The sequence below is a fragment of the Lissotriton vulgaris genome, unplaced genomic scaffold, assembly GCF_964263255.1.
Source record: "Lissotriton vulgaris unplaced genomic scaffold, aLisVul1.2 SCAFFOLD_533, whole genome shotgun sequence".
In the NCBI taxonomy this organism is placed as follows: domain Eukaryota; kingdom Metazoa; phylum Chordata; class Amphibia; order Caudata; family Salamandridae; genus Lissotriton; species Lissotriton vulgaris.
In genome coordinates, this window is record NW_028242897.1 from 807,612 (window position 1) to 835,316 (window position 27,705).

The window sequence follows — 27,705 nt, forward strand, 5'->3', positions numbered from 1 at the left end:
ATATACTCTGGTAAGGTACCTTCACAACTGTAAGAGTGTGATGGTTAGTAGTTGTGGTGTTACTGCAACTGGCAGCATTGACAGTGGCAATGGGCAGTGCAGGCGGAAATGACCTCCTGATGGGAGCCCTGGCTCCTATTTATGTTTTTACAAATTAAGTACAGGTTAAAGTTTGAGCAGGGTCAAGAAAGTTACATTTATATACACATACATTTTAAGTGCTACGTGGACTCCATAAGGTGGAAAGTAGTGCGTAAGAAATCCCCGAATTAACCTAATATAATTATGTACAATGATTCACATTTCTCTCTATTTTGCATTAAGTTCAATTAAGAAAATGAAATCCATTTTGAATGGAACTCAAATGTGAACCTTGGCTAGGCTTCATTTGCATCAGGATTCTGATGCTTCCATTTTTAGGTTGAGCCTGGGCAGCGCATGCAAAGCTCTACAACAAGCTGTATTGGAGTATGGAAAGAAGCCCCGCCCACTCTCCGCCCATATTTGTCATTAGCTTGTGTCATTGTCCTTCATAAATGCCAGCTTCTCATTCATTAATAGGCTTGCTAGTCCCTCATTAGTACCGCCTTCTCTTTGAGGAACAGTTACTGCCAGCCTTGCTTCTCATAAGCAACCACTATAAGTACAAAGTGCATGTTTACGCACCACTTGCAGGTTTTCAAAACACATAAAGAAAAGGCATTGTCATTTGCAATGCCAATAGCTCAAACGCTCGCACATGTGAGACCTATTGCAATACAAATGCTTGTTTTCTTTACCATGCACGGTTAGATATGATGTAATAAAACAAGCATTGCGATCACAAATACGTCTGACTCATTTATTATGAAAAGCTTTCTTAAACTAAGCATAAAGACTGGGGGCCTCATTTACTAGGCACCTGCGCTGCTGGATTGTCACTTTTAATGATGCTCGGGCTGCACATATTGCAGTGCATATCTGCAAGGCCACGTAAAGCCACCCTGCATGGCTTTTCATGGCCCTATATATATGGAGTGAGGCAAAGTCACTGCATTGCCTCACACTATGATGGGGAGGCGTGACATGGGCTACGGTAGGTGTTCCCATGTAACACCAATGGCATTTGACACAGTCCCAGATTTGAAATGTTCTGTAAACCTCGGAATGTGTCAAAAGCATACACCTCCCCAGTAGAGATGTAGGGGGGCGCAAAGAGAATAACTTTTTTGAATTTTTATGTGTGCAGCATTCAGCAGCACACATAAAAAGGGAATATCACCTCTATTGATTGTTTTTGAGCAGGAAGGTGTCCCTTCCTGCAAAAAAACAATAATTCCTATTACACAGACATACTGGCACCTTAGTGCAAGAGTGCCTGTGTTGTCGCATGGCAGCCAATTGAGCGCCAGCGCAGGGAAAGAAGAAAGACTGCACCATATCTGAAGATACTATGAATTCCTTCCCTTTCCTTTTGCCATAGGGCAGAGCAGACGGAAGGCTTGTGGTGCTGGTTTATGGCAAAAGATTGTAAATGAGGCCCTGGGTGTGTGTTTTTATAAGTGTGTATTGGACTTCAGATGAGGGAAATGTTAAACTTAGAATGTCTGTATTTTGCACATCACCAGTTACAGCAGTGCCTGACTTCAACATGGCCAATATAAGGACACTGACCACAGACACACCTAACGGCAGACACTTCCGCAAGCAGCACCTATACCATTGTAGCAACACTGTGACCACACATCTCTCCCTGAGATCCAACGGGCATGCTCCATGGCAGCAGGAGGAAAGTGCACCCAGCGAGTCGCCCAGGGTGTCACGGTGAAAGTGAATCTTTGCAAATTCTTTGCTTTGCTGGTAGGAGGTGCATTCAGCCGTGAATGAAAAACGTACATCAGCCCCAGAAGCACCAATGGGCAGTTGTGCATAGTTTTGTTTTTTTACATAACTGCTTCTAACACTGAAGAGCTGGTTCTCATGCTTGTGCCTATCGCTTCCAGCTGCCCCTTCTCACCATAGTTATCTCTGGTTGAGAGCGACAACTTTCTTCAAACAGATCTAAAAAGATCTCTCTGCCATGTCCTGAGATAATGAAGCAAAAGGACCGCTGCAAAATGACTTCCTTCCGTTTGTGAGAAAGTGGCCAATGGTTAAAAGCGCAGGTCAAGGGTTGAGGTTTTGTTACTAGTTGTGCTGTATATTGAATACAATTATTTACATTGTTTTGTAAAGTGCTGATTTGTGGCTGGCAGGCACCTCGTAGCGCTGATGTTAGCAATGAGGGAAGTATTAGGAAAAATCTAATCCTGTTCCTAGATGGTGCCTAGTCTGATGCGGTTAAAGGATCGCGTCGTTTTCATTTGGATTTTAGATCTTATCACTGGCAGGGATCCAACTGCTCTCTTCGAGACCATGTTCCTTTTTGGGAGCTTGAAGGGCATTCGTTTTGGTGGATTACTGAAGAGATGGGGAATCCACTTTGAAGAGACTTGCATTCCCTTCCACCTGAATGCAACTAGGTTTGGTTGGTACCTTAACTCTGGTCTCAGAGTTTTCTACAGTTGGGCTCCCAGCACCTGAATTGATCGGTCTTCATGGAACTTATGAATACATCTGGTGTGTGCTAGCAAGTTGGCACTTTGCTTGAGTCTAGGTTGTGTTCGGGTGCGTGACTTAGAACCATACCATATACAGGTAGGAGTCTCCTGGCTGTCACAAGCCCCGGACAGATGGTCTACCTTCGGGCTCGTAGCTGCCGGTTGTCTATGAAGATCTTGTAGCACCACCTCATATATGCATGTCTAACTCTGTAAATGAAGATACTGCAAATGATTTGGTTGTTTGTAGCAGATTGTCAATCCAGAAAGACACTTAAACATCTGCTCTAGGGGTAGCATTGCTTCTGCATCCCATTTACCTATCCGTCACCCAAGATGAATACCAGGAAAGGGAGAAACAGATCCAAACAAACGTTCATTGATTTATCAAAAAAACAGTTTACTTAAAGAGATAGGGAAATGACACGAGCACACAACCACTAGAATTCCACCACGCACTTTAAGCATTAACGATACAACACCATTCTGGCGCTCAGGTGAATTATGAAGACAACCACCAGCACACCGTGAACTGTTTACATCAGAAGGCTGGTAAATGATCGAGCTATGTCCTACGTGTTCTATGATTATTGATCGGGGCAGTAACACCCATTTTAACGTTCTTCCTCTTCCGCCATTCAGCTGTCTGGTTTCAGTTGACAGTCACTGCAGATGAAACTCCTATGATCCTCCTGCTTTCTTCTCCTGAGCATCTGATGATTCCTGATTTTTATTCCTTGCAAATACTTCTTCGACACTCAGCTCTGTGTTCCATTCGGGGTTGACCCTGTAGCGGATGTACCGTGCCTTCTTGGCCTGCTCAATGGCCGTCTCAAAGTCTGGCATGTTGAGCATGGTCCTGGGGTAGCCATCAGGCGCATAGATTTCCTCATCGTATTTCAGAGCATCTACAGGCATAGAGATTCGGCGTGGAGAATGTGAATAACTTTGCTTTGAGCTTTGACCGTCAGTTGCCGCCAGGATGGATTCGTCTATACTGTTTCCGGTTGATGTTCCAATCTGGGTGGTAACCTTATGCCCTTTGTCCTTGCTTGCTTCAGCCATATGCGCGCTGTCCTTGCTTGCTTCAGCCGCTGTTGCAGCCTTTGCAGAGAGGTTCATTCGATTTGCCATTAGCTGTTTGACATTCACCACATCATTGTCTTCGGAAGAGGACTCTCCAGTGAGTGCACTGCTCGCATCCACGGAAGGGGTCTTCGACTTACTGGAGGAGGTTGTGCTAAAAAAATCATTGATACGTGTCTGCAATGACGAAGAGGTGTTCGATTCTGCCACAGGTTCATTGGTGGTGAAAGACTCCGCTCTGCAAATAGAAAACAAACAGTGCGTTAGGTATCACTTACAGTGACCCACATTCTACACTACGAAGTGGGCATGATGGAGGACTCTCGGACTCAGCTAAACTGCCCATTTCCACGCTTATGGCACGCCACATGTTCTACTTAATCCCCAGTGCTAATCTGTGACTGTCCCAGGCGTTCTAAGTTATGCTACGGATTTTGCTTCCACTACTATAGGTCTGCAATCTTGGCCTAGTACAACCCCTGTAGTAATATGTTCAAAATGAAAACTAAACACTGCAACATGTAAATACAGAGTCCAGTGGTGTATGTGGATGTATCCAGGGATCTCAATATCCCTCCTGCAGACTTACCTCTTTTACTCAATAATGAATTTAGGGCATCATTTATGAAAAGTGTTGTATCGCTGCGTGAAAGCAGCGATGCAACCCTTTTCACTGCACCCTCCTTGCAACACCATGGGTGCGCCGTTTTTACTGTAGAGATGCGTCAGGAATCCTGATGTATCTGAAGGTGCAAAACTCATGCATTGCTGGAGTTGTGTCATAAGCATGATGCAACTCCAGCAGTGCATGGGGTAGGCCTATTCACATTGCACTGCGTCACCCTTAGGCCTGCCGTGAGGCAGGCGTCAGGTTTTGATGCAGTGGCATCCTAGAAGTGGTGCACTGAAATCTGATAGATTTCACTGCGCCACTTCTCCCAGGCTTTTTTGCGGTGATACGCCCACCCTGCATACATTATATCTGATGCAGGTATAATGTAGCGCAGGGGTTTACAGAGCAATGCATCTGCCTAAATGTGTCACTTTGGAAATCAGGCGCAACGTGGCATATTATTTATACCACCGCTACATCACAAAAAGTGGCCCAACCGTGCCGTAAAAGTGTTGCAAGCCTTAATAAATAAGGCCCTTGGTATCCTCAACATGAAGATCACCAGTATTTGCTAGGCTGGTGGCTGCTGACGCTAGAATTGCAAGTTATCGAAGGGCAACGTTTACACTGTTAATGCACCTTACTCTGTGTTGCCTGCCATGTATTCACCCCAATATGCTCAGGTGCCTTTTTCAGAGACCCTTTATTGGCCTTGTTATTATTGGTCCTGGTGAATTTGCTGTAAGGTTGTAGGCGATAAAACATGTTGGCTATTTGTTCATAACTCTGGTTCTCCAAGTCCACTGTTTTTAGTATGTGTAAGGGGGTGAGTGCAGAACATAAAGTTATATACATGCATTGCACTGATGCCTTTTTAATTCACTTCTGTGGTACCTGGCCCTTTTTGCAGGGTCATCCCTGAACTTTTTGCCTTCCTCCTATATTTTTTCTGACCTGTTATTGGCTATTTTATGACTCTGGGCACTTTACCACTGCTGATCAGTGCTAAAGTGCATATGCACTCCCTATTTTTTTTTAAATATATTTTTATTGCAGGAATCAGTAAATCGTTACATAATCGACCAGCATTATAGCACAAGCAAGATCAATGAGACACAACCCTCCGTCCCCCCGCCGTAAGTCTCTTACACAGCCATTCAGCCCACAACCCTGGGGTCGGGCGGCGAAATTCAATGGGGGCTCAGAAGGATGTCGAAGCTGGTCCGGATGATCCACTGTCCGTCATCTGCTTTTCCAAACAAGCCTATAAACCCAGAAAGAAAAACCCCACCCTCAAAAACGCTACGAACCAAAGAAAACCCTACCCAACCCCGCCATCAGCGCACGGTAACAACCGCAACAGGATCTGCTAAAGGACCCATGGGGAAAGCAACAGATCTGAAAAGTGCAATCGTTTATCGGGACATGGGGCGAGCTGCTTCCTCACTTTCAGAGTCGCTGGGGGCGCAATAATCCGTAAGGGCCTGCACTAACGTCTCCCACTCCAGCGCTGCCTCCTGTGCCTTCTCATTACGCTGCCTCCAAGCTAGCTGGTATCTCAGCGTGCTCTCCCCCGCCGCCCACTTCAAAAGTTCGCTGTGCCACCGGCTTCCTGTCGGACCAACTCGTGCCTTCCAGTTCCTGGTCACCTCTCGTTTAGCAAGGAGCAGCCCTAAATCGATGAACTTGCTGGATATTTTATTCTTGGGGGTATGAGGGAACCAGTGCAGGAGTCCCACCGCCGCGTCAAACGATAAGGATCTCCCCGTCACCTCCTCCAGGGTCTTCCCCACTTCTACCCAATAGGATGACAATCCCGGGCAGGCCCACAGCATGTGGAGAAGGTCCGCCTCCTGGGCCGGGCACCTGGGACAGTCCGCCGAATTCGTAGCAAAATGTCGCCTGATTTTCAGCGGGGTCAGATATGCCCTATGGAGCACGTAGTAGTGGACCAGTTGAAAGCGGGCGTGGCGTGTGCCCTTCCAGGCTCGCCGCACCAGCTGGGACCAGGTCGTCTCCGGGATCTCCTTGCCAATGTCCTCCTCCCAACGGTTTCTCAGAGTAGTGAGGGGAGCCAGCCCCTCATTGATCAGTCTGCCGTAAAGGCAAGTGACCGCCTTCACCGTGCCCGCAGACATCATCACGTATTGGCACACCGGAGATAAAGGGGGTTCCTCCTGTCCGCGTTTCCAGTGCGCCTGGATCGCTCGGACAAGGGCCGAGTGCAGCAAAAAGTCGCCGCGGGGGATCTCGAAGCGATCAATGAGCTCCTGAAAGGGCAAGAGCGCCCCGTCCTCGTATAGGTCCCCTATTAGCTGTAAGCCGGCGTCCTCCCAGTTCGCCAACCGTGACCAATCGCCGCCATGGGGCAAAGCCGTCAGCATCCCCAAAGGTATTTCGGGCGCATACGGTGTTCTCAGGTGGCCCCGGGCGTGAGCTCGGTTCCAACACAGGCGAACGGTCCGCTCCTCCAGCGACAAGTCCTGTAAGGCCAAACGTTGTCGCAGCGCTATGAAGGAGAGAACATGCCTGGCCATACCCGTTCCCCTTCTGTCTTCTGGGCCCCGGAATTCCCGGGCGATCTCCTGGGTAAAGGTCTGGAGCTGCGCCGCTAAATAATACCTTTCAAAGTCCGGCACCGCAAGCCCACCCTCATCCTTCGGCCTCATCAGGGTCTTGAGGGCCACCCGCCGGCGGCCCGAGCCCCAGAGGAATCCGACTATCATTGATCGTAATAGTCGAAACGTGGCCGGTGGGACCCAGATCGGTAGTGTCCGGAAATAATATAACAACCGGGGAAGCGCCACCATTTTAAGCAAAGCGATCCGCCCTGCCACCGAGAGCGGTAGCGTGGCCCAGAAATCCATACAGCCTCGAAGTGCTCGAGTGCCGCGGGCAATGTTCCCATCCAGGAGGTCAGATGGTTCATGATAGACGTACACCCCCAGGTACTTAAAGCAGTCGGGTTCCCATCTAATCTCCCTACTTAGAGCAGGGGTAGGGGTGCCCCTGCGAACCGGGAAAAGACAGGTCTTAGTCCAATTCACCCGGAGGCCCGAGACCTCCCCAAACTCCGTGAGCGCCGTCGCAGTTCCATGCAGGGCGGCGAGCGGGTCCTCTAGGAAGAGCAGGAGGTCGTCTGCATATAGCGAAACGTAGTGCGGGCCCGAAGGAGTCCATAGGCCCGTATAATGGGCTCCCGACCGGAGATGCAGCGCAAGTGGCTCCACCGCCAGCGCAAAGAGAAGTGGGGATAACGAACATCCCTGCCTCGTGCCCCGTCCCACCGGATATTGTGAGGAAATCAGCGGTCCTGCCCAAACTCTGGCCGATGCAGAGGCATACAGAACCGTGGTCCATCTGATGAAGCCCTCACCAAGGCCGAACCTCCGTAACACAGTGCAGAGGTAGTCCCACTCCAGGCTATCAAAAGCCTTCTCTAGGTCTACCGATAAGACAACCGGGCACGGGGCGTCCACAAGCGGCTCCCCTAGCAAGCGGAACAACCTGCGAATGTTCATGGTCGTGTTACGCCTGGCGATAAAGCCAGCTTGGTCCTCATGCACCAGGGAGCTCATGTGTCCCAGCAGCCTCGAGGCCAAGATGCTGCTCAGTATTTTATAGTCAACCGTCAGCATTGATAAGGGACGGTAAGACCCCGGATCGGATGAGTCCCTTCCGGGCTTGAGGAGTGGAACCACCAATGCCTCACACATCGAGCCCGGGAGTCGCCCAAACCTCTTCGCCTCTCTGTATACTATCAATAACCTAGGGGCTAGGAGGTCAGCATAAGCTGCATAGAACTCCACAGGAAGGCTGTCCAGGCCGGGGGTCTTATTCCTCGCCATCCTTTTAATGGCGCTACGGATCTCTCCCAGTTCTATGTCGGACCCCAGGGCTTTCGCCACGTCCTGCTCCACTGTTCGGAGCTCCAGAGGCCGTAGATAATTATCAAGCAGGTCAGGGTCTCGGGCAGAGCGACTGTGGTACAAACGTTCGTAATATTGCCGGTAGCAGCTCAGAATCTCAGGCTGAGTGTACACCTCGGTTCCGTCTGCCTTGCGCATGGATGTCGTCAATGAGGACTGACGCGTAGGGTTGGCTAGCCATGCCAGCAATGCGCTCGACCTATCCCCCTCTGCGATGGATCGAACCGTGTAGGCCTTGTAGTCAAAACAGCGAAGCCGTTCGACCTCCGCCGCCACCGCCTCCTTCGCCTCCGCCGTGCGCACCTGTAATTCAGGGCGCCCGGGGCGGCGCAGTTCCAGCTCGCGGAGTTTCCGGTCCGCTGCATCTAGGTCGGCGAGGATAATTCGCCTCATGCCGACCTTTTTAGAAATACAGTATCCCCTCACCACCACCTTAAAAGCGTCCCACTCTAACGCTCTCGAGCTCGCGGTGCCGCCGTTGGACGCAAAGTACTCTGAGATCTTATCACCTAGGTCCGCCCTGAAAACACTGTCCTCAAGGATCTCGGGCCGTAATTTCCAGGTGGGCACCGCAGGCACCCCGGGAAACCAACGAAGGTCCAGCAGGAGGGGGTTATGGTCTGATATGGTCCTGGTCAAATATTCAGACCGGACCGCTGCTGAAACCAGTTCGGGCGAGCCAAGAAATCCGTCCAGTCTAACGCGCAACTCATGGAGGCTCGAGAAGTAGGAATAGTCCCTAGTTGTGGGGTGTTGCGCCCTCCAGATATCCGTTAAACCCCAGTGAGTCTGCCAGTCCCTACGACCCTTAGCCATGCGACGAACCGGAGAATCGGGAAGGGGTGGATGCGAGCGGTCAGTGTCTACATCCACTACTGAGTTGAAATCTCCACCGAGCAGGAGGGGTCCGGAGAAGAAGTGGGCCAACGAGCCCGATAACCTGGAAAGGAAGGCAGTCTGGTCTATATTAGGAGCGTACACACAGCAAACGTTTAGGTCTCTCCCTCCCAAAGTGCCCGAAATGGCCACATAACGCCCCTCTGGATCTATCACTGTTTTCGTGACCTGGAAGGGAACCCCAGCTCTAATCCAAATCAGCGCCCCTCTGGCATACGCGGAGTACGAAGTGCAAAAGACCTGCCCCCTCCATCTACGCTGTAGCGCCGCCCCTTCCGCCTTGTTCAGATGAGTCTCCTGCAGCAGCGCCATTTGTACCCCCCTACGCACTAAATAAGCGTGGACTTTGTGACGCCTGGACATAGTATGAAGCCCCCGCACGTTCCAAGTAACACATTTCAGATTAGCAACATCAGCCATTGTCCCATATCGTTCTCGCAAAGTCCCCCCATCTGGGTCCCAACAAAGAAAGGACATCAATCATCCCAGCACTGATGGCGGCCATTTTCCCCAACCAAAACTTAACAACCCAAGTATGAACCAAACCCCCATCCACCCTCCCCAGAACAGGACCCAAATAGCACCATCTAGTTCCCATCCAAACCATACCCTCCAACAACCCACTATCCCCTACTAATCCTGCGGTCGCCACCGTAGGAAGGCCTTAAGGGCCAGGTGCGGGCCGGGCGGAGGCAGTGGGCCCTCGACGCCAGGCCACCAGGACTAAAGCAAGCCCAAAACAGTGCCAAAACCCCTCGGGGCAAAAACAGAGCACCCCATCCTCCCTACCCCGGGAGTCAGCATCAATTGTCGGCACCCGCCACCCCCCCGCCGGGCCCCCTCCCAAAATGAAGTAGCTCACCCCGTTACCCCTGTCCATTCAGAAGGTCTTCCACCGATTTCGGTGTGATCACCGGTGTATGGACGCTATCAGTCACCGATTCCTCGGAGTCCGTTGGTGCCCCCTCGTCACCAGGGTCCGCTTCCTCCTCAATGGCATCGTCCCGTGAGCCAGACAGCGCAGATAACACCTCTAGTACTCCCTTCCGCTCCGTCGACGTCTCTGCAGTTGAGGGTCCCCCTGAGCGGCCACGGCGACTCCGAATCCTCTTGGACCGCCGTCTCTGCTCCGGCTCCGCCGCCTGCTGAGATGAGGAGCTGAAGCCATCTTTCCCTGCTCTATAGAGTTCAAGCCAGTTACAGACATCCTCTGGGGTAACAAAGAATTGAGTTTTGTCATCGACAATTATGCGGAGCCTCGCAGGATATAGGAGCGAGTACTGGATGCCCTCGCTCCTGAGCTCGCGCTTGACCGCCAGGAAGGAAAACCGTCTGCGTTGAGTTTCATAGGTGTAATCCGGGAAGATGTTCACCTGGCTGTTCGCCACTTTGAATGGACCATTATGTCTGGCGGCATTGAGGATGAAGTCTCTGTCTCTAAAGTGCAATAACCGTGCTACCACCGGTCTCGGGGCACGTCCCTGCTGCGGTGGCCTCGCTGGGACTCTATGGGCACGCTCCAGGGTGTAGAAGGAGGATAGACCCTCCGGGGCCACCGTGTCTCGGAGCCAGGCCTCCAAGTATGCCACCATGTCGCCATCCTCAATCTTTTCCGGCAGGCCGACTACACGAATGTTGTCCCTCCTGTTACGGCCTTCCGCATCCTCCACTCTCTGCTCCAGGGCCGTAATCCGGGATAGAGCATCCTTCATAGTCGCAGCCAAGGTTCGCTGCGCCGGCTCCAAGGTTTTCACCGAGCTCTCCACTTCCTTGACCCGGTCCGAAAGTTTGCCGTGGTCCGCTCTAAGGAGACCTAAGCTCGTCGCTACCTGGGCAATGTCCTGCTGGAGGGCCGAGCGCGTGGTCGCTATCGCCTCTAAGACGCGGTCAAATTGCTGTTGCATTGATGCACCACCAGAACTCTCTGGGTCCCCACGTTCCTCTTTGTCCTGGGTCTCCGAGTCTAAGGCGGCTGGGGTAGCCCCCTTGGCTCCTCTAGGTTTCCCCATGTCGCCGGGAGCACTCCGTGCGGGCCCAGGAGCAGGCGTCTCTGAGTGCAGGCGCCGGCTATGACTCTCCCGGTTGCTGGACCTCAGGTCGAGTGCCGGAGATCCCCGTCTCCAGGGCCTGTTGGACCTTCTCAGCTTCGGCTCGCGCCACCACCACGTCGTCTGAGGGCACCGAGGAGGAGGCGGAGACAATCGTCGCCAGGTCGGGCAGGCCCGCACGGCCGATAAAGTCCCGGGGTGAGGGTCACCAACTCCACCGGACGATTTGCGGCGCCAAAGGGTTGCGCCTCCCATGGAAGTGGGTCGGCCAGGAAAAGGTAGCCAAGTGCGGTGTAGGGAGTGGGGCCACCACCGGGACCTCCAGACGTCCGCGTGCGGGATCCACTATAGCGTGGGCATCCGCCCATCCGGGTGCAATCCTCGTTGAAAGAGTCCGATCTGACCGATGTCCAGATCCACACATCACTGGGAGACGGCAGAGCAGGGGGTGCGCCGCTGCTGGTGATACTCCTCCAGTCTAATCGATCCGGCCAAGGGGACAATGAAGTCCGGGCGCCATGTTGGGTCGCACTCCGCAACTCCGCAAACTTCGATTTTTCGCCGGGTCACCGCTCGTTCAGACCGCGCCAAGGGCCCCGGCAGGTCACCGTCGGGCCGATCAGCAGAATGCGGGGGCTGGGGTGCCATCGCCATCGGCGCCCAAGCCACGCCCCCCATATGCACTCCCTAATGTAAATTAATGTATGTATTGATTAGTGGTTCCGTGATTGGATGTTTAGTTTACTTGTCAGACCCTAGTACAGTGCACTGAGTGTGCTCAGGGCTTGTAAATCCTAATGCTGCTAGTGGGCTTGCAGCCCTGGTTGTGCCACCCACAGAAGCAGCCTTGTAAAATGTGTCTAAGGTCTGCCATTGCAGACCCTGTGTGCAGTCTGGTACTGTCATGCTGACTGGGCAAGTGCACCCACTTGCCAGTACCCTAAACCTTCCCTTGTCTTCATATTAGTCACCCCTATGGTAGGCCCAAGGGCAGGGTGAATTGTAAGTATAAGGTAGGACAAGCCCTGATGTGTGTGGCATGTCCTAATAGTGAGTTACAGGCATTTTCGTTTTTCACTATTGCAAGGCTACCTGTTCTCCATAGGTCAGAATGGGCTGCTAGATTATTACATGTTTATAATCCTAACAGACTCAGAGCACATGGTAGAAATTCGAGTTTAGTAAGCCTGGACTCAGAATAATAAAATACATATTTTAGTGAAGTTTATTTTAATATTCTGTGTTTTCAAATACCACTTTTAGAAAGTAGGTATTTGCTTGCCTAACCAGTTGAGCCTGCCTCTGCTAGGTTGTATATTCCTTGTCTGGGTTTGTGTATGACAGGACTGGGGAATTCAAGGAGACAGGCTGGGGCAGCCTGGTGGTGAATAGGGAGATCTGCAACCAGATGGGAGGGAGGAGTTGCACCTGGGACCTGAATAGGACTGTGCCTGCCCCCACAGTGCTGGCCCCACCCCCTGTGGTGTGTCTGATGTCTGTGCCCTGAACACTGAAAGAGGAGAAGGAATACTGTCAAAAAAGTGCTCCTGGACTGTACTTGCCTTCCACAATGCTGGCTCCACCTCCTGTGGGGTGTCTGATGTGCCTGCCCTATGCTGTGAAAGGGAAGAAGAAGTCTGGTAAACAGAGTGCTTCAGAACTGGCTTGAACTGGGAACAGGCCCCTCTCCCCTCAGAGAACAAAGGATTTTGGGGTATAAGTATTGGACCCTGAGCCCATGAAGTTAGATCACTCCTGGAACTGACAAGAAAAAACCTCTGCTGAGGAGAAGGAACCTGAAGAAACTGAGGAGAGACTATCCCCAAGCTGAAGTGCTGCTTGGGGGATTGGCATGCAGTGCTCGCCTGGCAGCCTAGAGAGGAGAAAGGACTTTGTGGATTTTACCTTTGCTTTTCAACTTGTGCTAAAAGATCTCCAAGGGCTTGGAAGAGAGCTTGCTCCCTGACCGAGGTCCCAGGACCAGTGGGCTTCACCAGCCTTTGGGAATTGCTACTGTTCCAATGATTACAGAGGCAGGGAGCAGTGAAGGACTCTCACGACCAGCCCGGTGTCCTGTTGGCACCGCACTGAGCAACGTCCGCCTCGAACAACGCAAGCTCTGCGCTCACTGACTCCGTCTCGATGCCGTCAACGAACCGTAGTCTGAACCGCGACTGGAACGACACTGCAACGTGCAACGCCTCGCTACACCGAATTGAACTGGTCTGACCGACGCGGTCACTGCTGCTGACTTCGAGTCCTGTGACCGCATCGGAGTTGGGCATCGCCTCGCACACTTCGCGACGCACTGCCCTACTCGCACCGCTATCTGGACTGACCGACGCCAGCTCCCGAACTCCGGCTCGAACACCGCACCGTAAAGCTGGAAGCACCGCAACGAGCAATGTCCGCCCCGAACAACGCAAGCTCTGAGCTCACAGACGCCATCAACGAGCCGTAGCCTGCACCACGACGAAAAGGACACGTGACCTGCAACACTTTCTTTTCCTGCACTGCGACGATCACCGGAACCAGCTCGCACATCCGTGACGGTCGCCCCAAGGAAAGGGTACTGTGTTTGAGTCTATCGACATTTGAGTGGGCCCGGACCGCTGCGGTCCACTGGATTTGTTAGACTCTGTGTTCTTTCAGCACGCTGTAGCCGGACAAGTCTACTGACTCGCACAGAACTTTGCTTTACACCGTTTTAACCAGAACTCTTGAAATTTGATAGTACTGTGGATTCTTTTTGTCGTTTATTGGTCTTGTGGTAACTCTATATAAAGTATAACTTATTTTTGATACAAAACCTTGTGTGGTGTCCATTTGTAGTGTTCTCACTGGGTTACTGTATGTGGTCACAAATGCTTAACTTACATCGCCTCTGGACTAGCCTTGACTGCTCGCGCCACGCCGCCTAGAGGGTGAGCAGTGGTTATTTTAAGAGGGTAATTCCCTTGCCCTGACTAGAGGAGAGGGTCACTGCTTGGCACAAGTACCTACCTGTGCCTTCCAGAGACCCCCCAATTCTAACAACTTCATTCAGTTTTCTGAGTGGACATGTCTCCTCAAGGCCTCATTTCATTTTGTAAAGACACTTTTCTTTAAAAAAGTGCTAGTCATATGTTGGCTTAGTACAACACTGACTATACACCAAATGTTGAGGGGACATTTCCCGCGAGCAGTTCTTCTGATGGAATTCAGTCACAAATTAAAAGGTTGCACCCATTATGAGAGTCCCTGGACCCGGTGGCTTTCAATATCTGGAACCCCCTGTGCCGCGCCCACAAGGTGTCTCCTCTCTACATTAATAGGATCATTTGATCACTTGCTGACACACCCTTAGTTACTGGGCACCAAAGTTATAGTATAACACAAGTAGTGTGCAACGCCATAAAAAAAGGAGCTTCTCCCCCTGATGCCAACCTATCTGGTAGCATCCCAGTTGTAGATTGGGGCTCTTTGTATTGAGTCCCCATTTGGGCGGAAGGTGGGCCCTTTCTTTAAATTCCCTTTTAGCTTCTTTTTAAGGATACTAGGGAATTTTGTATGACAGTTTTTATGCACATGTGCAGTGCTACCCCTCTTATGTGTGCTTAGTTAGCACACTTAGTCCCAATGTTTAATCTCACCATTGCGAATCCATCTGCAGTGCCAGTTGCAACTGGAACCCGCAACACACGTCTAAGTGCCCCTCGGTCCTTTGTGAGGACCGGCGCCAGCTACGAGTGCTGCAGCACTCAAAACCTGTCCGCAATAGCAGTGGAGGCCACTACACAGAGTCTGTTCTTGCAATAGGCTCCGGAGTCATCAATGGTCTCCGTGAGGTCACAGTCAACTTCTGGGCTCCAGTTGAGTCGGACATTGCAGTGGCAGAGGTGACAGGGCACCCATAGCCACTTCTTGGTGGTGATGCAGTTCAGGCAAAGCTCAAGGTGAGAGAACAGCAGCAGAGTCCGCCCAAGTCGGGTTAATCATTGCAGTGGCACTGTACATTTAAGCCACAACTGTAAGCTTTGCAGAAGTATGGTTTTCTGAGGCACAATATTCGATTTCACATGGTGCAGTCTACTCATGCTGGCTTTGGGGGAGTGCCACAGTGAAATCCACCTCAAGATCTTAGTGGTGCAGTACTCTAAGAAACACTTCAGTGCAGTGCAAGGCTGGAGGCTGTTTAGACAAGAGTGTCTGCGCTCCAATCCTAGGAGAAACCACACCAAGCTCTCTTGAGGTTCTTTGGACAGATGGACCATCATATCCAAGGCTAACTGTTTCTGACAACCCTGGTTCATCACCCCTCCTGCAGGGTTGGTGCAATTCTTCTCTCCCTCTCTTCTGCGGAAGGCCAGTTTTCATGCACTTTAGGACAGGGGAACAGCTCTTCCTTCTAGGTCAGGCTCCAGGTGATGTCCCCTCACCTCTGGGAAGCTGCCTGTGGCTGCACAGCCACTTTTTGAGTACTTTGAGATGCCCTTCCTTTCTTGGTCAAAGGGAACTTGTAACTGGAACAATAGGCGGGTCTGCAGCTCCCACTCTTACACAGCTAAAGCAGGCAACCGATGCAGACTCTCTGTCTTCACTGTTAAAACTGTTTTGAGTTGATTCTTCTTTCATGTGTCCTCTCTAGGCTGTCTTCCAGACACATCTTTTATGTAGAGTGATGGTCCCACAAGAGAGACACAAAGAGGTGAGAGCGTTCTGGGTCTGGCCATCATCAGTTGCACTCAGGAAGACATCAAAAGGCTAGATTCAACTAAAGGACTCTTCAAACTCTGAACCACAGGGGCTACAGCCCACCCCTCACCCCCATTTATCAAACTGCTGCGCAGAGGAAGACTAATCAGCAGTTTCTTGCAGTAAAAAGATCTAATTAGGTTCATAAATGGAGACTTGTCTTAACTTTCTCTACTTCATTGTCTTGTTATCTTCCCTCCAGCTTCAGAAATGTCAGCGATGCATGTCTACAGTCTGGGAAAAGAACCTCACTTCCATCATGTGCCCATGAACAGTCCGGGGGCTTCCAAAATGGATCCTAGAGGCCTCCATTACTCTGTTTCACTCGTACACACCATGCATGCATCACACAGACTATGCACCTACACAAATGCATCACAAGGGTTGGGATGTTAGTACCAGGACCAGGATGTCGAAACAGAACTTTACACAAGTGGGCCAGTAGGACTCCAGAGACGCAAACAGAATCGTCTGGCCACAACTGCTAATTCCCATCATGGTATGCTGACACCACTGCTCTACAGGCTTAGACCATGACAGGGACGGTAGTCTACTGCCAAAAAAATGAGAGTACATTTGGTGCAACTGTCCTGGTCTAAAACAGATTCAGGACCTCACTCCTGTCTCGGAACAGGCCAAGGATTTGCACACATTCTAGATTCATGTGAGGCTGGGGCCAAAATAATAAATCCAGGATACCAAATACTTGTAGTTGAGTACTCAGGGCAAGGAATGTGAAGGTATACCACGTAGGTCACATTCCCAAAGGTTCTTTCATTGCCTACTACAGTTCTTGCTCTGCACCCCTTCCCTCAGTGACGTTCTCCTCATCACCTTCACCTTCGACATCCTTCCTTATGACATTCAAACATTATTTTCTTTCTCCTTTCTTACAGACTCAGGGCCAGATGTAGGTGTCCAAATACCGGTCGGAAACGGCCGAAAATACCGATTTTCGGCCGCTCCCGACTGGTATCTGGACATTGGTATGTAGGGGTAGTAAAAACATACAGATTCGGTAAATTTACCGAATCGTTAATTTTACCGAATCGGTAAAATTACCGAATAGGGAAATTAACTGATTCGGTAAATTTTACAGATTCGGTAAAAATACCGATCGGTAAAATTACGAATCTGTAATTTCTTATGTAGGTAGCACTTTAAACAGTGCTACAGGGCCTTTAGAATTCGTTATTTACCACCTAATACCATTGGGTGGTAAATAACGACTTCCTGTGCATGTACACCTGTGCCATGAGGCACACATACATGTCCCAAGCCAGAAACAGGGGTGTAACAGGGTGTCAAAGTGACAGCCTGTCCCCCTTGGCAATTCGGTATTTTTACCGATTCGGTAATTACCGAATCAGTATTTGCTATTGATTCCTATGGGCTTCAAGGCCCATAGGAATCAATGGCAAATACCGATTCGGTAATTACCGAATCGGTAAATAACGAATCCTACCGATTCAGTAAAAATTGCTGAATTTTTACCTACATCTTATTTACCGATTCATAAATACCGAATCGGTAAAATTCAGTATTTATGAATCGGTAAATTAGATTTACCTACATCTAGCCCTTACTCCTTACTACTGTAACAGAACGTTTCTCTCTGACCTGCAGCACAATATGGACAGATGTTGCCTAATGTTTAATCCTACATAGGCTGAGATAGTCTGCTATTCCTTCTCCACTGCCTTCAGGGACATTTCATCTGCTACATTGTTTTCTATCAACTTATTTCTTCCCTTGCCATAAATCTGCAACTTTAGGGTTTATTTCGAAAGTGCACTGCAACTGTCATCCTCCAACTACCATTTCCACCTTTCACAAGCAGCTGAACATCTGCAAGATGTGCCACACCTCACCTTCAACTCGTTAAAGTGTTCAATCAGGGGGCGTGTCAAAGATGACAGACGAGTGAGATGTAGCTTTGTGTCTGTTGGACAGGCCTCGTGAAAGGCCCGCTCCCTCCCCGCATGAGAAGACTCGGACACCGGCTCTCCCTGTGTCCCCAGAAAGAACCATCCCGGCAACCCACCGAGGCAACCCGCAACCCGTCCCCAACGGGACGCCTGCTCCCGAACACCCCAGCATCGGCTGACCCGGGCCTCCGTCAGCACCATTGCCCCGGCCCAGCCGCCATCTTGGACACTGCACCACGAGGCCGCGTGGCCTCAGCTCGACCCCAACCCTGGGCCTGGCCAGGCCCCGACATCGAGGCACCACCATCCACCCAGGAGGTGAAGAGACCATTTGGCAGGTCAATGGGAGAAAGGAGTGTCGATGGCTCTCGCCCGCCAGGTGCCGATCGCCCCCGGCCTCCCGGGCGCTGGCTCCACCCCCCTGCTGGGTGTCTGGACTCCCTCATCCCGGACCTCCCGACCTCCAAGCGCGAGGGTCCGGACATCAAAGGAGACCAGACCTATAACTGGGGCAGCTCCAGAGCAGGAAGGCAGTTGTATCCTGGAGTCGAGAGACACCTTGAAGAACTCATCCCTGACGGACTGCTGGCGCTGCCGCAGCCCTGCCTTGTGAACCATCTCTGAAGCCTGTTGGCGCTGCTGCGGCCCTCTGCAACGTGCATCTTCGTCTGGACCTGCTGGCGCCTCCTGCAGCCCTGCCTTGTGAACCATCTCTGAAGCCTGCTGGCGCTGCCGCGGCCCTCTACAACGTGCATCTTCGTCTGGACCTGCTGGCGCTGCCGCGGCCCATCCTTGTGAACCATCGCTCTTGCCTGCTGGCGCTGCCGCGGCCCCTCTGCAAAGAAGTCATCATCGTAGCCTGCTGGCGCTGCCGCGGCCCTCCGTACCGAGAACCATCGTCCTAGCCTGCTGGCACTGCCGCGGCCCTCCTTGCCGAGACTTTTCATCCTAGCCTGCTGGCGTTGCCGCGGCCCGACCTTTCAGACCTCCGAGCTCGAGGATTGTGAGCTCCTCCTGGCCGCCCTTGTACCGGACCGGTACCAAGACTGTCCGCTACCCCTTACCCTACAGAGACTAGAATTGGGAGGAACCTCGTGTCCTGCCCCCACTGTATCGTTGATAATCTTGCCTCAAGAATCCTATATAAAGTGTGCAGATCGCATCCTTGTGTGGTGTCCATTTGTGGGGGGGAAGTTACTTGTCTGTACGATCGCTGGAGACAGTCCTCATCGGAGGCCTCTCCCCCTGTACTCGGCCGACCCTCCGGGTCCCCGTCTAACATTGGTGGCCAGCGGCGCGATCCGAACCAACGCGTAATCGTACAGAGAGTAACTCACCCCACGACACAACCACAATGACCACAAAAGAGAGCGGAACCACAGAGAAATTCCAGATGGAGAAATTAGAAGAGTATAACCACAGAGAACTAAAGCAGTTCTGCATAGAACTAGGCATTGCTACCACAGGACTGAGCACGAAAGAAGACTTCAAAAAGGCCCTGGAATCTTGGGCAGAGACGGGTACGGCCGTACCCCAAAACCAAAGCCTCGAGGCACCGGAAACGAACCCCACTCCGACGGAAGAAAGAAGATCGGGTCTCTCCCCAGAGGAGATCCGGGAACGGGAAAAAAGCAGGCTCCATGAATTGGAGCTGGCTCGACTTCGGTTGGATGGAGAACTGAAGTTGGTGGAACAAAAAATAACATTGGAACACTTGCGGCTCCGAGAGGAGCGGGAAGAAAAACAAAGACAGAGAGAGTTAGAAGAGAAAAAGCTAGCCTACGAACATGAGCGTAACCCAAAAGAAATAAAGCTTCGGAAACAGAATAAAGATCTCGGAGTGCCCGAGCGCCCGAACACTCCTGCCACTACAGACCCTAAAGTCCACATCCCCAAGGATGTCGTCAGATAATATTACCGGAACGACGATATCCAGCAATGGTTCAAAGCCTACGAGGTAGCCATGACCTCCCACCGGATTCCCCGAAGCGACTGGGGAGCCGGGTTATGGGGGAGGTTCGTCAACGAAGGACGAGACGCCCTGCTTCAACTCCCGGACCACCAGATGACCTCCTACGACCACATGAAAGCCGCCCTCCTCACTCGATACGGACTCACGCCCGAGATGTACCGCCAGCGGTTCCGCGACTGCAAGCGGATCCCGGGTACAACTTGGGTGGAGTACGTGAACTTTTTCAGCAGAGCGTTCGAGGGGTGGATCAAGGGCAGCAAGGTGACCACTTACCAGCAACTCTTTGACCTTATTGTGTGGGAGCACCTCTCTAACAACTGCTTCGTCGAGCTCAGGCAGCACCTCCTCGACAGTAAACTAACTGAACCTCGGCAACTCGCCGCCGAAGCTGACCGATGGGAAAGCACCCGAGTGGCCCGAAACGGCCCCAGCGAACCAAACAGAACCAACCAAGGACCCCATCGCCCCCGAGGGGGAGGAGGCCAGGGTCGGGGCAGAGACGCCGTCCCGGTGGCTCCCGCCAGCAGCGCCCCACCCCCAGCCGGCAGGGGAAACCCCCCGATGCGTCCAGGGTTCCGAGCCAACGTTACTTGCCACCGATGCCAGCGACCCGGCCACTACGCCAACGACCCTAATTGCCCGAAGAACAAGAACCCTATGCCCCGCCAGGTTGCTGCCGCCGCCCTGGGAGAAGAGCAAACCCCAGAAGATGCTGAGGAATACGAGGCCGACCAGCCCGAGTGGGAACCAGCCGCCATGTCCCTGCTGGTCTGCCTAGGGGAAAGAGACATGATTCCGCGGGCTCCCCTACCCGCCAATACGCGGAAATACAGCCAGTGGGTCAACATTAATGGGCGCCAGGCTGAAGCCCTACGCGGCACCGGGGCCAGTGTGACGGCAGTCCGCTGTCATCTGGTGACCCCGGAGCAGATCTTGCCGAACGTCCTCTGCCCCGTCCGGTCAGCCGACAACTCAGAAAGCCTGTGTCGGATGGCCTGCGTCCCCTTCGAGTGGGGAGGAGTGTCCGGAATGCTGAAGGTGACTGTCTGCGATGATGCCCCAGTGGACTGCCTCCTGGGGAACGACCTCGAAAGTTCCCCCTGGGCAGCCGTCGAAAGAAGAGAGCACCTGGGGATGTTGGGCCTCCCTGAATGGGCCTGCATAACGACCTGGTCCATGGCCGCCCGCGCCATCTCCAGTCCCGAAGAACCAGAATGGCCAGAACCTCCTCCCCCGATCGTCCCGGAGGGAGCCGCCCTAAGCACCAATCCCCCAGAGCAAACCGAAGAAGGGCCCGTTCAACTCCAGGACCTTCCCGAACTGGCCCAGTGGCGGCAAGAGGGTGGTCCCACCCAGGAGCAGTTCCGACAAGAGCAGAGGACCTGTCCCTTCTCGAGGGACTCCGGCAGCAGGCCCTCACCCAGAGCGCAGGAGACACCGCAGGGGCCCACTGGATTTATTGGGACAATGACCTGCTCTACAGTGAGCAAAGAATTGCTGAGCTGGGGGCCAGTCGGGTGCTGGTGGTGCCCCTCTGCTTCAGAGACTTCCTTTTGAACTTGGCACACGATGTCCCCCTTGCTGGGCACCTGGGGCAAGACAAAACCTACAACCGCCTGGTGACTCACTTCTACTGGCCCAAAATGCGTAATGATGTCTCCAACCACTGCCGGGCCTGCCCCACCTGCCAGGCCAGCGGGAAGAGCGGCCGAAAGATCAAAGCACCCTTGCAACCCTTTCCCGTCTTCACCACCCCATTCGAACGGGTCGGAATAGACATTGTGGGGCCCCTAGACCCCCGAACGGCCCAGGGGCACCGGTTCATCCTAGTCCTGGTGGACCACGCCACCCGCTATCCCAAGGCCATTCCTCTTCGGACCGTGACAGCACCCGTGGTAGGCCGAGCCCTGATGGGGATCTACTCTCGAGTGGGCTTCCCCCGGGAAGTCGTCAGCGACAGGGGCACAAACTTTATCTCAAAGTACATGAGGTCTCTCTGGCAACAGTGCGGGGTCACCTACCGGTTCACGACCCCTTATCACCCGCAAGGAAATGGACTGGTCGAGCGGTTTAACCGCACTCTCAAGGGAATGATCATGGGCCTGGAAGAACCCCTACGTCGCCAATGGGGCGTGCTGCTCCCGTGCCTCCTCTTCGCCTATCGAGAAGTTCCCCAGAAATCCCTCGGCTTCAGTCCCTTTGAGCTCCTGTACGGACACCCCGTCCGGGGCCCCCTCAGCCTGGTCAAGGAAGGATGGGAGATGGCCCCCCAGAAGACCCCTCCAGGCGTCTATAAGTATCTCCTGACCCTCCGCAACCAGACCCGGCGATTCAGGGAACTCGCCAAAGCCAACCTTGAGGCCAGTCAGGAGGACATGAAGAAATGGTACGATCAGCATGCCTCCTCCATCGAGTTCGAACCAGGCCAGAAAGTCTGTGTGATGTCTCCAGTCGAACCCTGTGCCCTGCAGGACAAATGGACAGGACCCTTCAAGGGGATAGAGCGCAAGGGCCCTGTCACCTACCTAATAGACATGGAGTCCTCCCGGAACCCCCTGCGAGTCCTCCACGCCAACAGACTCGAACCCCACTTCGTACGTTCGGAGCTCAGCCTACTGATGGCAACAGATAGTGGGACGGAAGAAGACTCCGAGCCCCTCCCTGACCTACTGAGGACCCGTGAAAAAGATGGCTCAGTGGAAGGGGTCAGACTCTCCGATGCCTTGTCCCCAGAACAACACCAAGACTGTCGGGCTCTCCTGCTACAATTTGCGAACCTGTTCTCCCTCACCCCCGGGGTCACCCCCTGGTGCCTTCACGATGTGGACACTGGGGATAGTCCACCTATTCGACACAGGGCGTACCAAGTGCCAGATCGGGTGCACACCTGCATCCAGAACGAAGTCACTAAGATGCTGGCCCTAGGAGTGATCGAGCCATCCGACAGCCCCTGGGCCAGCCCAGTCGTACTGGTCCTCAAGGCTGCCGCCCCGGGCGTTGCCCCCGAGCTCCGGTTCTGCGTAGACTATCGGGGCCTGAACGCTGTTACCAGAACCGACGCTCACCCCATCCCCCGGGCGGATGAGCTGGTTGACCGCATGGGGGCTGCCCGCTACCTGAGCATCTTCGATCTAACAGCGGGCTACTGGCAAATCGGCCTCACCCCCAGGGCCCAAGAACGATCCGCCTTCTCTACCCCGGATGGCCACTACCACTTCAAAGTGATGCCATTCGGCATGAAAAACGCTCCAGCTACCTTCCAACGACTCGTGAACCAGGTACTGGCGGGCCTCGAAGAATTCACGCCGCCTACCTGGACAATATCGCTGTGTACAGTCGCCACTGGGCAGACCACCTTCACCACCTCCGAGAAGTCCTGCACGCCCTCCAGCAGGCTGGCCTCACCGTCAAAGCCAGCAAATGTCAGATTGGCCAGGGGTCCGTGACCTACCTCGGACACCAAGTGGGGAGCGGTCTGGTGGCCCCCCTTCAGCTCAAGATCGCTGCCATCCAGTCCTGGCAACCACCTGTCACCCAAACCGAGGTCCGGGCCTTCCTAGGGCTCACCGGATACTACCGGCGGTTTGTAAAGGACTATGGCAGCATTGTGGGGCCCCTCACAGAACTAACATCCAAGAAAAACCCCAAAACCGTCAACTGGACTTCGGACTGTCAAACGGCCTTCGAGAAATTGAAGGCCGCCATGTGCACCCCCCCGTGCTCCAGGCCCCCGATTACAGCCGGGAATTCATAGTCCAGACAGACGCCTCAGATCATGGCAATGGGGCAGTCCTCTCTCAACTCAACGCCGAGGGAGTCGACCAGCCAGTGGCCTTCATCAGCCGACGCCTGCTAGCTCGAGAACAGCGCTGGAGCACCATCGAGCGGGAGGCCTTCGCAGTGGTATGGGCCCTCAAGAAACTCCGGCCCTACCTCTTCGGTACCCATTTCAGGGTGCAGACAGACCACAGACCCCTGCAATGGTTGATGCAAATGCGGGGGGAGAACCCAAAACTGTTGCGATGGTCCATCTCCTTGCAGGGGATGGACTTCACTGTGGAGCATCGTCCTGGCCAGAACCACGCCAACGCGGACGGCCTGTCACGCTTTTTCCGCCTCGGCGAGGAGAGTACCCAAGAGGATGGGTGACTCTCCCTGCCTTCAGCTGGGGGGGACGCATGTTGGACAGGCCTCGTGAAAGGCCCGCTCCCTCCCCGCATGAGAAGACTCGGACACCGGCTCTCCCTGTGTCCCCAGAAAGAACCATCCCGGCAACCCACCGAGGCAACCCGTAACCCGTCCCCAACGGGACGCCTGCTCCCAAACACCCCAGCATCGGCTGACCCGGGCCTCCGTCAGCACCATTGCCCCGGCCCAGCCGCCATCTTGGACACTGCACCACGAGGCCGCGTGGCCTCAGCTCGACCCCAACCCTGGGCCTGGCCAGGCCCCGACATCGAGGCACCACCATCCACCCAGGAGGTGAAGAGACCACTTGGCAGGTCAATGGGAGAAAGGAGTGTCGATGGCTCTCCCCGCCAGGTGCCGATCGCCCCCGGCCTCCCCGGGCACTGGCTCCACCCCCCTGCTGGGTGTCTGGACTCCCTCATCCCGGACCTCCCGACCTCCAAGCGCGAGGGTCCGGACATCAAAGGAGACCAGACCTATAACTGGGGCAGCTCCAAAGCAGGAAGGCAGTTGTATCCTGGAGTCGAGAGACACCTTGAAGAACTCATCCCTGACGGACTGCTGGCGCTGCCGCAGCCCTGCCTTGTGAACCATCTCTGAAGCCTGCTGGCGCTGCCGCGGCCCTCTGCAACGTGCATCTTCGTCTAGACCTGCTGGCGCTGCCGCAGCCCTGCCTTGTGAACCATCTCTGAAGCCTGCTGTCGCGGCCCTCTACAATGTGCATCTTCGTCTGGACCTGCTGGCGCTGCCGCGGCCCATCCTTGTGAACCATCGCTCTTGCCTGCTGGCGCTGCCGCGGCCCCTCTGCAAAGAAGTCACCATCGTAGCCTGCTGGCGCTGCTGCGGCCCTCCGTACCGATAACCATCGTCCTAGCCTGCTGGCGCTGCCGCGGCCCTCCTTGCCGAGACTTTTCATCCTAGCCTGCTGTCGTTGACTCGCGGCCCGACCTTTCAGACCTCCGAGCTCGAGGATTGTGAGCTCCTCCTGGCCGCCCTTGTACCGGACCGGTACCAAGACTGTCCCGCTACCCCTTACCCTACAGAGACTAGAATTGGGAGGAACCTCGTGTCCTGCCCCCACTGTATCGTTGATAACCTTGCCTCAAGAATCCTATATAAAGTGTGCAGATCGCATCCTTGTGTGGTGTCCATTTGTGGGGGGGAAGTTACTTGTCTGTACGATCGCTGGAGACGGTCCTCATCGGAGACCTCTCCCCCTGTACTCGGCCGACCCTCCGGGTCCCCGTCTAACAGTGTCCCTCCGTCTTCTCCAACGACTCGCCCTGTCTTCACAACCGCCACACAGCACTGAATTCCCCAACTGGCTGGGCAGTGGTGGAGTGAAATGTGGGATACCTCCTAGGCATTCTGAAGGGTTCCGTGATGCCTGGAACCGCCATGGGAAGATCAACGTGCAAGTCCTGCAACATGGCGGCGCCCTAGCTGGAGCTCCATGGCGGGCGGAGCTACAGGGCCCACCGTACCTCGACGTACACTGGGAACAGCGTGAGCCACTACCTGGAGAAGTGGCGTTCAAGCAGAAGTGGAACAAGGTGAAGACAGCCTGTGGCCGGACTGTTGTGGTGCTTGCCGGCTCCCCACGGTGCCTTGAGCGACTTACCCTGACCTAAAGCATGTACGCCCGCACCCGGACGGAGGTGTGGCCCTGAGGCTAGAATGAGGGGACCCTCACCATTACCTGCCATAAGAACTGAGGCTGAGCACTGGAGGCGGTGGATTTGGGGTCTGACCCTCTTTAATTTGGTCCCTGAGCTGTCAAGCTTTCTGGCAGAGCTGTGCTGGCCGCATACCGATATTGTGGAGTGCCAGTCTTGGGTTCCCGTCGAGCTATCAAGGTGAGTGATGCCTGTGCAAACTTCAGAAGATTCAGTACTAGGTTGCAAAACACCTTTGTTACTTAGACCTGTTGATCTGCATAACACAAGCAATGCCAGCTGTTCAATAGCTAGCTGTGGCGTGCTAGATCTCCTTCAAAGCCTTCTTGCTAGCAGACTGTATACCCATCAGAATACTAGGACAAGTAATTATATAATTTTACAATCTAAAACAAATCTCTACTGGAATGTTTTCCCTTACCATGTAAATTAACAAAATAGGAACTTACTACTTACCCACTTCAGAGTACCACCTCACCGTTCAGAGGGTTAATAAATTTGTTTTTTCCTGCCCATCTTCAAAAACAACATTGAACTATCAGCCATACTCGCTGCCTTTTTTTCTATCCACTGCACAACCTTCTCATTGACTGGGCGCAGAGGCTTAGGGCCCGATGTAGGTAAATCTACATTTACCACTTCATAAATACCGAATCGGTATTTATGAAGTGGTAAATTAGAGGGGGGGAGATGTAGGTATTTCAGATTCGGTAAATACCGAATCTGTAAGATTCGGTATTTACCGATTCTGTAAATACCGATTCGGTATCCCCCATTGCTTCCTATGGGCCTTGAAGCCCATAGGAATCAATGGGCATTACCGAAACGGTAATTACCGATTCTGTAATTACCGATTTGTGCAAGGGTGCAGGGGGTGTCACTTTGACACCCTCCAGCACCCCAAAAAAAGGCATGTGAGCCATGTGGCACACAGACATGCCCTAAGGGCATGTCTGTCTGTCACATGGCATAGGTGTGCATGCACACATGTGCATGCACACCTGGATTCGGTATTTTAACACCCAATTGGATTGGGTGTTAAAATATGAATGTAGTCCCACCTACATCCCAAATTAAAAAAATCGGCAAAATTACCGATTCGGTATTTTTGCGATTCGGTAATTTTACCGAATCGGTAAAATACCGAATCGGACAAAAAAAGGTCCCCTACATCTCAGTAGGCCATATACCGGTCGGAAACGGCCGAAATCGGCCGTTTCCGACCGGTATTTGGTACCTACATTGGGCCCTTAGGGCCCGATGTAGGTAAATGCCATTTACCGATTTTAAAATACCGAATCCTACCGATTCGGTATTTCAAAATCGGTAAATGGTATGTAGGTCACAACATCTGGATTCGTTACCGAATCCTTAACAATTCTTTAATTACCGATTCGGTAAATACCGAATCGGTAATGGCCATTCATTCCTATGGGCTTTGAAGCCCATAGGAATGATTAGGCATTACCGATTCGGTATTTACCGAATCGGTAATTAAAGAATTCACAAGGGTGCAGGGGGTGTCACTTTGACACCCTCTGGCACCCCCAAAACAGGCACAGGTGCCATGTGGCAGGCATACCTGCCCTAAGGGCAGGTCTGCCTGTCACATGACATAGGTGTGCATGCACACATGTGCATGCACACCGGAATCGGTATTTTACCATGGATTTGTATTCCATGGTAAAATACCGATTCTGTAAGCCATGTGCAGAAGGTACATTGCCTACCTACATTGTATTTTCGGAAATTTTACCGATTCGGTAAATATTACCGAATCGGTAATTATTTTACCGATTCGGTACATATTACCGAATCGGTAATTATTTTACCGATTCGGTACATTTTACCGAATCGGTAAATTTACCGATTCGGTAATGATACCGATTCGGTAAAAATTCCGAAAATGTGCCCCTACATCTCAATAGCCCTTTACCGATCGGAAACGGCCAAAAATCGGTATTTTCGGCCGTTTCCGACCAGTAAAGGGCTACCTACATCTGGCCCTTAATCACTTATCTAACTTTATCAAAAATGTATATTTGAGGTCGGTGT

General features: G+C 52.9%; 1 protein-coding gene across 1 annotated transcript in view; it reads right to left on the reverse strand.

The window, feature by feature from the left end:
* Positions 1 to 3,260: 3,260 nt before the first annotated feature.
* The window catches only part of LOC147668782 (uncharacterized), a 156,897-nt gene continuing 132,452 nt past the window's right edge, over positions 3,261 to 27,705 (reverse strand). The window contains exon 4 of the mRNA XM_086948434.1: positions 3,261 to 3,903. Coding sequence (XP_086804560.1) covers positions 3,261 to 3,903 — 643 coding nt within the window. The remainder of the gene's footprint in view (positions 3,904 to 27,705) is intronic.